The 13,395-nt window shown below is 47.1% G+C and overlaps 1 protein-coding gene across 1 annotated transcript in view; it reads right to left on the bottom strand.

Moving 5' to 3' along the window:
• Positions 1 to 11,022: 11,022 nt before the first annotated feature.
• The window catches only part of LOC130406722 (uncharacterized), a 132,054-nt gene continuing 129,681 nt past the window's right edge, over positions 11,023 to 13,395 (bottom strand). The window contains exons 42-47 of the mRNA XM_056612409.1: positions 12,761 to 12,808; positions 12,582 to 12,658; positions 12,146 to 12,319; positions 11,824 to 12,058; positions 11,506 to 11,691; positions 11,023 to 11,039 (exon numbers count right to left, since the gene is read on the bottom strand). Of these exons, the coding sequence (XP_056468384.1) occupies positions 11,023 to 11,039; positions 11,506 to 11,691; positions 11,824 to 12,058; positions 12,146 to 12,319; positions 12,582 to 12,658; positions 12,761 to 12,808 (737 nt within the window). The remainder of the gene's footprint in view (positions 11,040 to 11,505; positions 11,692 to 11,823; positions 12,059 to 12,145; positions 12,320 to 12,581; positions 12,659 to 12,760; positions 12,809 to 13,395) is intronic.

Consider the following 13,395-nt stretch of genomic DNA (forward strand, 5'->3'; position numbering starts at 1 on the left):
GGGCCGGCTCTGGTCGGCAGGAAGTGGACTCTGGTGACAGTGGCAGAGCGGAGAACATCCAACAAACTGCTCGCGATTCTGGACAATGTCAGCCAAAAGTGCACATTAAGTGTCCTCATGCACATCCTCCTGGTGTGTGTGTGTGTGTGTGTGTGCGCGCGTGTGTGTGTACATAGATATGTATATATATATATATATATATATATATATATATATATATATATATATATATATATGTGTGTGTGTGTGTGTGTGTGTGTGTGTGTGTGTGTGTGTGTGTGTGTGTGTGTGTGAGTGAGTGAGTGAGTGAGTGAGTGAGTGAGTGTGTGAGTGAGTGAGTGAGTGAGTGAGTGAGTGAGTGAGTGAGTGAGTGAGTGAGTGAGAGAGAGAGAGAGAGAGAGCAGGCTGTAAAACAGTCTAGCTGCTAAATTTAGGCTACAGACGCTCAGTATTGAAAGACTGATGCTAATTATGTTGGCAACATTCTCTAACAGCAATCAAGTTGTCCTTGTTTGTGTCGAACAAGTTGTGAATTTGTTGTAACATCAAAACAGGGGATGACTTACTTTGTGCTGATGTTTCCAGCTCCCGTGGTTTCCGTTGTGTTTGCAACGAAACATTCAGAAGAATCACGTGAACGATTCAAGAATAACTATGCTTTTTCATTGGTTGTTGCGTTAAATCTAACCCAGATTCAGAAGTGCTATTTTCTGATTGGCTATTATCAGTGTATGAGTTGTTAAATAAGCCAGGGGGGATGTTGGATTTGAACTTTTAGGGACAGATCATTTGTGCTGATGACAGCGCATATGGTGGGAGACCAACGGTGTGATAATTATTATTATTATTATAATAATAATGTTATTAGATATTTGTTGGGATAAAATAAGAGCAATGACTACTGTCACCGCTCTTATTTTATAAAACTGATTACTGATTACAACGAAAGTCGCCAGCAGGGGGTGCATTTTTCAAACTACACTTGGACCATCCAAGCAGACCATTAAAATACATTGAAGGACTCTTGCGGCATGTTAATGCAATAGCTAATTTGGGGGGAATTCAGTTGAACTAAGTAATTTAATTTGACATAATGTAAGATACCCAACGTCGTGTAGGATGCCCTCTTGTCTACTTTCAAGACTCCAGAAAGTAAGAGTTTGCTTGGCTGGTCCCACTGTAGTTTGATAAATGCACCCCCTGCCGGCGACTTTCATTGGTTAATGCTGCAATTTTGTCCCGCCCACGGACGCTCTGCCTCATACGGATGCAAATCACTTTTGCTAAACATTTGCCACCTAGACTTGTTGCAAAACAGCTGAGACTTGCAGTTGCAGTTTCGAGCAGTTATAACGATGGACTTGTGCTCGCTCATTAAAATGCTGAATCAACATAGATGGCGTTCTATATCCTTTTATTTGTGAGGAAATCTTTCACAGATGTGCAACTTCTGATGCGATAGTTCAAAATTTGGGTTTACGAATGCACACATTTTGGACATGCTCTCAGATTATGAAACACGGGTGTGCGAATGTGTTTTGCGCCAACTGCGCTGCAATGATTGTAGCAAAAGGATTTGTGCACCTGTAACACAGACTTGCATACTCGTAGACCCTATTTTGTGTTTACAATGGTAGAAAAAATATTTACGACTTCAAATGTACTGTTACACATTTGTGACTTAAGAACATGCAAAATAAATATATAGGCCTACGACTTCAAATTTACTGTGACTTTAGTGTACGCATTCAAAATCTGCAGTTACAGGTGCCAAAGATTTTTGCTACAATAATACCTTCATAAGTTTAGTTGAAACTTAAAGCTACAATTCATGGTTTATATATAATGTTTGTGACTTAGCAGTGATTGGTGACTGGTTTTGTATTCAGCACTGGCCTGAATGAAAGGACAGTAGCAACCCAATGAACTGTGTACACACACACACACACACACACACACACACTGGCGCATAAAAATAATAATAATAATAATAATAATAATAAATAATTATTATTATTAAAAATAATAATAAATAATAATAAAAAATAAAATAAACAACCCCACTCACACTCGTGTTGTATTGCTTAAAGTTGTCAATGCATCGTCGGTCACTATTTGGTGCAAAAAATATAAAAATAGCAATGAATATTCATGACATGCAAATGTTTCACCTCTGATTGGCTAACAGCACTGTCCATCATTGTTATAAACCCAATTAAACTTCAAGAGCGACAGGGGGGGGGGGGTTGAGAGAGAGGGAGAGGGAGAGGGAGAGGGAGGGAGAGGGAGAGGGAGAGATCTATTGTCCAAGAAAGTAGAGTAGAGGAAGAAATGGTTGGATTGAACATTCATTCATCGTGACCGCGGTGCGGGCACTCCCGCGACTCTCGGCCGCCACGTCTCCCGTCGTGCCCCGGCCGCGGCACCCTGCGGCCCGGGCACCGTGACCTGGGGCACCGCGACCACTTCCGCGACTCCCACGGTGCCCCGTGAACGAATGAATGAATGGCCAGGGAACCACGGGCACCGCGGCCCGGGCAACGCGAAAACAGATTGCGCGTAGAGGCCTAATTGGGCCTATATATTTTGTATTCGAAATGCAACAGTCTTTTCGTGGAGACTACGCTCAGAGCAGCTGGAACTGAACAACAGCAAGAGGAAGAAGGAAAACGGGCTATGAAACAAAATTTGATATTTTTTTCTTGCTATCGGCCATGGTTGATTGTGTGGTTATTGAACTGTTAACCCGCAAACTTGGGTTATGTTTATCAGCGTTACTATAGAGATCATGACGATTGCTGATGTAACGGGAGTCCGGGCGTGTGCAGGACCGAACCGCGCTGTATTATCACTGTTCCACTGCGCATAGACAGTAAAAAGTAGCTGAGACGGTATGAGGGTTAGAAACCAATAAATGAAAGTAGGCTATTTATTTCAGGTAGCCTCTTTTTTTCACCCAAAAAAAACAACAATGAAAGTTTAAAATCCCCCCCCAAAGAATGCAATCACGTTCCCAGCGCCCCCCTAGGTTGTGCGAACGCCCCCCAGGGGGCGGTACCACCCCCGTTGAGAAACCATGGGTTAGGTTATGTATTATGAAAACAGCCCTTTTCCTTGGATTTGGGGTGTTGTTGTGGGTAGATAGTGCTCCCACACGCATACAAACTTTGAAATAAGTCTGTACTTGATTTTTTGAGTGAGATACGCATTTCTGGGTACCAAACAAGCGAGACAGTTTCGGCGCCCCCTCCTACGTAGGAAGGGGGCACATTTGCATATTATCTCCCACTTGCCCACTCCCCTCCATTCAGAGCAGCGGACGAGCAGCTCCGGCGGGGGGAACTCGGCGCTAGCCCTGCAGCTAAGCTCCGGGAGTGCAATCCCTTTCTCTGGCGCCGAGCTCACCCCGCCGGAGCTGCCGCCGAAGGGAAGTCAGGAGGAGGAGCACATGGAGTAGAAAGGGATTGTACTCCCGGAGCTGAGCTGCCGGACTGCCGCCGAGCTACCCCAGCCGGAGCTGCTCGTCCCCTGGAGCTGCCACCTAGCTTCGGCGCCAGTTCAGCTCCCGGAGTACACCGCCCGAGCTGCCGGACTGCGGCCGGACGGCTTCGACGGCGGCCAGCGGCCGGCAGCTCCGGCGCGGGGAGCTCGGAGGCAGTTCAATCCTTTTCTCCTCCATGTCGAGGTTCATGGACTTCAGAGAGTCAATGCCAAAGTTGCTTCCCCCCAATTCTTCTCAACCATGGCCGGTCTTTACTTGTGGAAGTACCAGAGACGTCAGGGACAGTCTTTATTATTCATAATATCATCCGAGGCGCACATAGCTTTTGGCTGTGATATTAGATCGATTATATAAATACCCGTATATAATATTATTATTATGTTATATTATATAATATAGATATAGAGCTCCAGGAGTCAGCAAACGGCAACAATCCCTTCGCCTCCATGCTGTGGTTCACTCAATGAGCAGCAGCTCATTTGCATCAACGCTACAGACACCAGAAACAGCGCATTCTGAAGGGACTGAAACAGAGGGGAATAGCGGTAGACGATATTTCTTTTTCCTAAAAGCTATTTCCAGCAAACAGCTTCAAAAACATGTTTTCTGGAACTCAAATACTATGTTTACTTGTTGGGAAAACACCATAATATGTCTCCTTTAATAAAAACTCAGTTCTCAGTACTCCGTCTTCGACTCCCGTCTTGCAGCACTACACTGGTGACCCCGACGTAGGTCTCGCTTAAGTTTCAGGGACCAAAATGAACATGGCGAATAACGCTTTTATCACGTTGCTGGAGTTTTCACAGACGGCGTGGTTCGCGCAGACGGAGGTGCAATTTGCTATTCGTGACGTCACAGACGACACCGCGCACTATTACCACGTCGGGTCGGCGCTGGGGAGACCCGGGCAACGAGTTTTATAGCAAATCCCAAGATTCAGGGGAAATACAGAGACCTCAATGCCTTCCTGTCTAAGACTTTTGAGCTGTCACTGTCACTGTTGCGGGCTATTCGAGGCCTCAGGGACAGCTTACCCTCCAAGCATATTGAGATGATGCTCAACCTGCTGGGTACGGAGGAGCCTAACGTCCCCATCATGGAGCTGTTCCTCCAACACATGCCACCACAGGTCCAGACGGCGCTCGCGGGCACGAGGATTACCGAGCCACACGCGTTGGCAGAAGAAGCCGACCGGTTTTTCCTGCCCCAACAAGCAGTGCCAACCCCTCGGATAATGACAGGCTAGCTAACAGAACCCTGGTTGCCGCCGAAGGCCGTGCCAGCACAGGTATGTGCTATTTTCACGCGCGTTTCGGCACTAAAGCAAAGAGGTGCCGGCCCCCGTGCAACTTCATAACCGACGGGAAACGCCAAGGCATGCGCTCATTAGTGGCCGTGAGTACAGTCACATCAACCCGGCTATTGTTCATCAGGGACACGCACTCCGGCCGCAAGTTTCTTTGCAACACCGGTGCTCAGAGGAGCGTCCTGGCGGCTACGGTGGAGGACCCGCGCCTGGCGGCCACGGTCCACAGTTGAAGTCCGCTAATGACACCCCCATTCGCACGTATGGCACAAAGACTGCAGACCTGTTGCTTTGGTGGCCAGCGATTCAAGTGGGGTTTTGTCACGGCCGACATCTCCTTTCCCCTCCTCGGCGCAGATTTCCTTTGTGCGCACATCTGCTGGTGGACGTCGAAAACAACCGCCTGGTGGACGCACAGACGTTTTCCTTGTTTGCATGTGCCCGCAGTGAAGCAGCATACAGCGGGCTCTCTAGCTCCCTCTCAGAGGGGGACGAATATCAACGCCTTCTCAGGGAGTTTCCCGGTTTAACCCAACCTACCTTTTCCGTGGTCACGGCAAGTAGAGCATCAAATAGGCACTAAGGGCCCACCCGTCTATACTAGAGCCCGACGACTTAGCCCCTGGGCCTCACCCTTCAGCATCGTTCCCAAGCCAGACGGCGGGTGGCGACCTTGTGGAGATTACCGCCGCCTGAACGACGCTACCACACCCGACCACTACCCAATCCCGCACATCCAGGACTTCTCAGCACACCTGGCGGGCAAGCGGGTCTTCTCGAAGGGGGACATGGTGAGCGGTAACCACCAGGTGCCAGTGCATCCCTCGAACATTGCCCAGATGGCAGTAGTGACACCTTTCGGGTTATTTGAATTCCTACATATGCTGTTCGGACTCAAAAACACTGCTCAGACCTTCCAGCGACTAATGAACTCGGCGCTCAGGGAGATGCCCTTTGTTTCAGTGTATTTGGATGACATCCTGGTCACCAGCTCCTCCGAAAAGGAGCATTAGGGACACCTACGCAACCTCTTTATGAGGCTCGACCAACACAGACTGATCATCAACCCGGCGAAGTGCCTGTTCGGGTTGTCCTCCACCACTTCCTGGGGCATCTCATCAACAAAGATGGGGCTACCCCTCTCTCGTCGAAAGTAGAGGCAATTTCTGCTTTCCCCCGCCCGCACACAGCTCGGGCGCACCGGGAATTCCTAGGGATGGTGACATTTTACCACCATTTCATTCGCCAGGCAGCTCAAGTCATGCGCCCGCTGTATGAGGCCTTCAAGGACAAGTCCCCCGGCCAGGCTGTCGACTGGACGGCGGAGAGGGAGAATGCGTTCGAGGCCACGAAGACCGCCCTGGGCCAAGCCGCCATGTTGGCCCGTCCGTTGCATAATGCCCCCATCGCCATCACCCCCAACGCGTCTGACTACACGGTCGGCGCGGTGCACGAGCAATGGGTCGATGGTGCCTGGCAGCCGCTCGCCTTTTTCAGTCGCCAGTTGACCTCAAGGGAGCGCAAATAAAGCGCGTTCGACAGGGAACTCCTTGAAATCTGGCTGGCGATCCGCCACTTCCGGTTCCTCCTGGAAGGCCGAGAGTTTGCGGCTTTCGTGGACCACAAGCCACTAACATTTAGCATGTCCAAGGTGGCAGAACCATGGTCAGCCCGCCAGCAGCGCCATCTTTCGTACATCTCTGAGTACACCACCTGGATTACGTCCGTATGAGCGCGGACCAGGCCTCTGACCTCAGAGTCCAGACCCTAAGGAATTCGGATACGGGTTTGCGGCTGGAGGAGGTCGCGGTGAGCAGCTCAGACGTGAGGCTATGGTGCGACGTCTCCACAGGCCAACCTCGACCGCTGGTCCTGGTGAACTGGCGCCGGCCCGTTTTTGAGGCGTTGCATGGCCTTTCCCACCAAGGGGCTTAGATTGGACGTTCGTGCTTGGGTCAGCTCATGCGTTGACTGTCAACGGTCCAAGGTGCACCGCCATATTAAGGCCCCCTTTGGAGAGTTTACTGTTCCCGAGAGGAGGTTAGACCACGTCAACATCGACCTGGTTGGACCGCTTACATCCTCTCACGGGTTTAACTACCTCTTCACCATGGTCGAAAGGACGACCCGCTGGCCTGAAGCGGTTCCCCTCTCCTCGAAGTCGGCTTCCGACGTGGTGCATGCGTTCATTGGCACGTGGGACATGCGCTTTGGGACTCCTTCAGACCTCTCCTAAGACCGGGGCTCGCAGCTCAACTCGGAACTCTGGAACGCGGTGGTTGAGGGGTTGGAGGTCAAGCTGCACCGCACTACCGCTTATCACCCCCAGGCTAACGGCTTTGGAGAACGTTTCCACCGTTCCATGAAGACGGCCCTACGAGCCAGCTTGAAGGACGGCGAGTGGGTAGATAGGCTGCCATGGGTAATGCTCGGCCTCTGGTGCGCCCCTAAGGGGGATCTACAGTCCTCATCGGCGGAGATGGTCTACGGGCAGGCCCGACGAGTGCCAGGGGATTTTATTCCTAACGCCTCGGTTCCCAGGTCGGCGGCCTGGTGCGCAACCCCCACTTACTGTTGAGATTCCCTCGACCTCGTTGACCCCCGGGACCTCCAAGTTGGTGCACGGCACCAACGGGCCTGCTGCTTCCACCGCCTCAACCCCTGTAATCCGCACGTGCCGGGGTCGGGTCGTCGCCCCTTCCCGTCGCAAGGACTTTGACTATGGGTGAATTCTGGGGGGGCTTGTGTGGTGATTAACATAATTCACCCACGGAACTATTGGTGGGGGAGACGTGTTTAGCACAGACACTTTAGCGTGTCTTTCATTGGCTTTCGAACCTGCTGTTTAAGCAGGTGGTGTTTAATAAAAACTCAGTTCTGGATACTCCTCCACCGACTCCCGTCTCCCGGCACTACAATATACATATTACAAAACCAAATTGTGGTCATACGCCAGTAGTTTCTGCGCCACTGAAAATTAGGGTCACCGCACGCTACTGCTCGGATGTTGAATGTGTAGTCAACGCATACGTGCCTTGTTCCACTACCTCCGTCCGTCTACGGATCTCATTGACTTTCCATGGGGCGCTCGCGAAATGCATTGTGGGTCTGTCCGTTCTGTCAGCTCCGTGGCTTGGGTCAAAACGTTTAGAAATGTTCAACTTTTCAGGCAGCAACGGAGCCGTTTGCCAATCAGACTGCGTTATGTAAATATACACAAGGACAATGTCCAATGAAATTGCCTTTGTAATACAATCTGGAAAAACACATGGATGCGACAAAAAGCCCCCACCCGTCGACGGACGCATGTAGGTGAACAAGGCGGAGTGTGAAATTGTGCGCGTGTTCTTGTGTGTGTTCATTGGTATGTGTTTGTCTGTTGCGTGTGGTTATGACTTCTGGTACTATTTATTCTGGTGTTTTTTTCATTACTGTTAAATGAGCTAATTCAATGCATCAACACACTCAGCCAATTGTCAGCATGAGGTCTAGTTGGTGGCTGTAAAAGGCTCAGATATCAGTTATCAACAATTGGGCGACAGTGAAACTACTAATACATGTTACCAGTGACGGCTGGTGGTGATTTTGGGTGGGTGGGTTAATGAATGTATTACATTTATCAATACTTCACAGGGCTCCAGACGCCATGAGGTCACCTTTATATCTCTGTTCATAACTTTCATATAATGTGAATGATTTTTAAACAAGAATAAGGTGTAGAGAAAAGCGTATCTTTATTTGAAGCACAATTATAATATAAAAATAAAATAAGGTGTTTAAAGTGCTTCACTGAGCTGAAATTGAACATTTCGAACTAAACCATTAAGCAAAATAAAACTTTTTTGTGCTTAAAGTATTACACAATTAAAATGCTTACCAGTCTCCCTTTGCGCAAAATGCGGCTGTAGACGATCACACTCTTTGGTAGAGACGTCTGTGTCGCCGTCAATCATGAAGGACATGTAGGCCTATGTGGTGTTTCCGACGTCCGCAGCTGTCTTTTGCTTTAAGGTGTCGCCCATTAGGCCTACTGCAATGAATTGTGCACATGCCATCCCATTGCTATACGTCGGGTTGATGTTTAATCCATTTTTCTAATTTCGGATTTAAATTTGGTGAATGGCAACTCCTCTTTGGCAATGTTGTATGCAACATTAAATTAGATCATTTTCGATTCCTTAGAGAACTTATTGTTACTGCCTGTCGCTGAAATGCAGCTTGGAGAGGGGCCACTATCTTTACACACTTGTCACGTCATGTTGGGTTATTTAGACAGCTTTTTTAATGTTTCGATACGAAACTTTGTTGACCCGCATACAAATGCACTATTACGGCCATATTCTGACCCCACTCCTGACAGTAAATCTGTACATCGTTTGGTTGATGTGTCCCCAATCTCTTCACTTCCAATTTTTCCTCCAAAGACATTAAAGAAAACCGATTAGAAAGTAAATAATCCACTTCGTTCATTTTCATGCTAACGCCCGCCATACTGCACTTGCGCTACTGTGCGGTGATTGGTCGAAGCTGTACTGTAGCTACGGTGCTAGGTCAGCCTTTGGGCTAAACTAATTTAGCCCAAATAGAGTGGCGAAGTCACGCCCCTTCCGGTAGGGCTCATGGGACCTATGAGATCGAAAAATATATATGGGTGTCAATGGAGAGAAAATAATTATTTTCTGGTCCCAGTCTTTATATGCCCTGGATTACACATATGTTGGTTGTGGATTTAAATGATAATTTTTCATGCAAAGAAAAGTAAAAATGTTCGTGAAGAAGTTTGATAATTTTACGTTTTATGTGAGGCCGCTAGGTGAACTACAGCTCTTCGCTGCTCTCGACGCATATGATATAGGCTACGTCACCACACCCGCCCTTGGAACTCGGCACAGAGATGGCGATCTCTCTGCTCCACTTCACCACTTTTTTTCAAGACGAGGATAAAAGCATAGAAAGAGGTGAAAACCACGATAAGTCGGGGCACGTGCAGAGTTTCAGTTATGCCGATGGGAAGATTGTCGGTCTTCTCCACGCCAGTCGCAGGGAGCGTGACGTCACATACGAGCCGTGTAGTCTTTCTCGTTGTGTTTTCTCTACAGCCTTTATCTGAACAATTGCACAATAAACGGTCGAACACTTTGAATGAAAAAATATCCTTTAAATCCACAAACAACATATGTGTAATCCAGGGCATATAAAGACCGGGACCAGAAAATAATTATTTTCTATCCATTGACACCCATTCATATTTTACGATCTCATAGGTCCCATGAGCCCTACCGGAAGAGGCGTGACTTCGCCACTCTATTGGAAGCATATGAAGGGGGCGTGTCAGGGCACCTGTCAATCAAACGTCAATGGAAGCTTACGCAACTGCGTTTGGGCTAAATGAAATTAGCCCAATTGGGGGCGGGTCACGACACCTGTCAATCACAATAAAATGTCCGCATACGCTACTGTGCTTGGGCTGAATGACTTTGGCCCAAATGGGAAGCATATGAAGGGGGCGTGTCACGATACCTGTCAATCAAAATTGAATGGAAGCTTGCTACTCCGCTTGGGCTGAATACATTTAGCCCATTCACAGGAAAAAAACGAAGATTTGTCATATATCCTGGGTTTTTCTGTCACCTTTTGGTGCTGTTGCTGCTTTAGGTTCTACCAAAATTTAAAACAATATGTTCTTAGGTTTTTAATAATATTTTTTCATTTTTACTGTAGAAGGTAGGGAGGGCTTAGCCCTGTTAGCCCATTTATACCAGCCGTCCCTGCATGTTACCTTGTTGCCTACTCAACGTGTGGCCTTTGTGCTGTGATGGTTTGGTTTTAAATGTTTACTTCTAATGTTTATTTAGGTTGTACTATTTTTCTTTAAGTTAGCCTAAAAAAAAACACACTGATTTCATGCATCACTCTCCATTTAATTGTAATACATAAACAAAACGACCGTTATGAAATGGATCCAAGCACATCATGTTAAGTATAATGCCATGTATTTTTATCATTACAATCCACTATATTTCAAGATTATCAAGATTCTTTTTAGTTTGTTTTCCTGAAACCACTTTACGCGTGTAAAGTGTTGAAACCATTTCCCATTGGTCATCGTAGAGCCTGATTCTAAAGACCGGGGAAGAGATAAAAATCTCTGATTAAGGTGCATCGTTCTTTGACAGCCATCTGTCTTTTATCTGCTGAAGGATGTTCATCTTCAAAACGCTTCAGGACCTGTGGGATGGAGAGCACACGCTAGGATGAAACAACCACATGCTGTTGGTCGAGGTCAGCTCTATCTGGATGGAGGGGATGTGAGGCTGTCCATCAAACAACCAGACATCCGCATGAGAGAAGGACACTCACTCCGCACACCAGCCTAACGAGAACGATCTGGGTTACTTGCCCTTTTGAAGAGTTTTTCGATGTGGTCCTCGTGTGCGTGGCGGTTGAAGATCTCCACAATGTATTTGATGAAAAAAGAACCTTGGCTTTTATGTCTATACGACACCGTGTCTGCAGAATAGAGTGAAAAGATAATTAGAAGTCGTTGATCAGAGAAGGGTGTTCATTTGCAAGTCCTGATTCCAACAGTTCCAGTTGTTTTGTATCCTCAACCTATTTATTTTTTAAGTTGCATTTCAGGCTTCTGTAATGAAGAGTGAACTTTATCAGCACGGACAAAAATGAATCAACTCACCGGCAGTAGAGGAAAGGAAGGAAACCATATCTTTTTCTTTGTGCACCCTGTGAATAGCATCCTCCTCGATGTCTGCATCCACTTCATCTGCCAGGTGAGGTGGGAGGGCCGCATCCACCTGCACTACCGGGGCCTGCTCTGGGACAGACCCAGGCCCATCCGTGACTATCGCAGAGCCATCATCCACTGGAAGAGAATACAGTGAACGGAGCAGACCAGTAACTCAATAAAGGTTTCGGGAATCTTTTAAAACAACATATGGTAAAACAGGTTTATGATTATGGTATGTTCAAATCGAAAAAGGAACCCCAAGCACACCTCCTCTGCAGGCTTGGATGATGATGACTTTGGGTTTGTTGAGCAGTTTTGGACAACGAGCCGAATCCAAGTGTTTGTAGATATTGTCAATGGGGAACTGGTCGGGGACTCCATCGCAGTGATGGACGCCTAAAATGGCTCCCTTCACCCCATGGGACATGATGACCACAAAGACAGAGTCTGTCGCTGCCAGACGGGGGTCTTTAGAAAACCTTTCGACGGCCCTGTCCATCTCCTGTGCGAGAACATGAATCAGTCAACAACACTCATCGCAGGACCACAGATCACATGATACCTCATGTGTGAGTGAGGTCCACCGTACCGCTCCACTGAGGTCTCTGTGTTGCTCCACGTTGTATCCCAGAGAGATCAGCAGTTTCCTCATATCCTGCTCGTCTTTCTCAGCACCATCCCGATGATTGAAGCGGTCAAAGCGCACATTGGTGATCAACAGAGCCATGCGCGTCCTGTTGGCTGGGGCCATGATGGTGTATATCTGACCACATCATTCAATAGAAGAAAGGAAACAGGTGCATGACATATGACTGACACAGCATGCATTGTCTTATCTGATCGTTTCATGCCTTGATAGTTCACATCAATTTATGTGAGCCTATGCAGATCAGAACAACCCACCAGATAACCATCTATGATTGGCTAAAACACATGCATGAGGTCAATGTTAGAGGAATAACAAGATATGAATGAGGAGCAGCAACATGACGACGCAGCCTTTAAAGGGCAGAGGAAGGACTAACGTTGTCTCTGTCCTTCAGCTTCTCAGTCTTGAACTGCTCAGAGCTGAGGAGGAGTTCAGAGGTCCTGCCCTTCGTCTCTGTTGGGGAAACTTCCAGGAACAGAAAAAGAAAGATCACTCGTACAATAGCTGCAGTGTTTTACTTGACAAATTTGATCCGAATAACTGCATGCAAGTCACCTTTATACGATGCTTTAACCTCCTGAGATCCAGCCAAAAGGCTTCCTGCTAGAATGTTAATGAAAGAGAAAACACCAGAGATTTACAAAATGTCTTCTATCGATGATATTTCAACTCACATGAGGGGAACAGGGGAATATATATGTCTCACAACTGACATTTGAAATAAAACCAATGTAGTGAATACAATGTTTTGAATTAATAGCGTTTAAAAATTCTTTCTTCATTCCTGAAGACTGAAGCCACTGTCACACCAAATTTGTACCGGGTGCCAAATTTGTACCGGGTACGTAATCAGTTGTCCGTTGCCAGGCAATGGACAACAGATTACGTAAGGAGTTGTCCGTTGCCAGGCAGGTTTAAAAAAAACTATCGCGTTCATGTTGCCAAAGACGAAATACTATAACACAGATAACGGATCGCTAGATACCACTTGTTTTTACTTTATATTTGTATTGCATTTAATTGTTTAATCAAATTTAGCTAGTAAACTGAGTTTTTAAAGTATCATCAGTCTAGCTAGCTTGTGTTAATTTAATTTCCTTAATTTAGAGAATAGATAGATAGATAGATAGATAGATAGATAGATAGATAGATAGATAGATAGATAGATAGATAGATAGATAGATAGATAG

This window comes from Gadus chalcogrammus, chromosome 16 (assembly GCF_026213295.1).
Source record: "Gadus chalcogrammus isolate NIFS_2021 chromosome 16, NIFS_Gcha_1.0, whole genome shotgun sequence".
In the NCBI taxonomy this organism is placed as follows: domain Eukaryota; kingdom Metazoa; phylum Chordata; class Actinopteri; order Gadiformes; family Gadidae; genus Gadus; species Gadus chalcogrammus.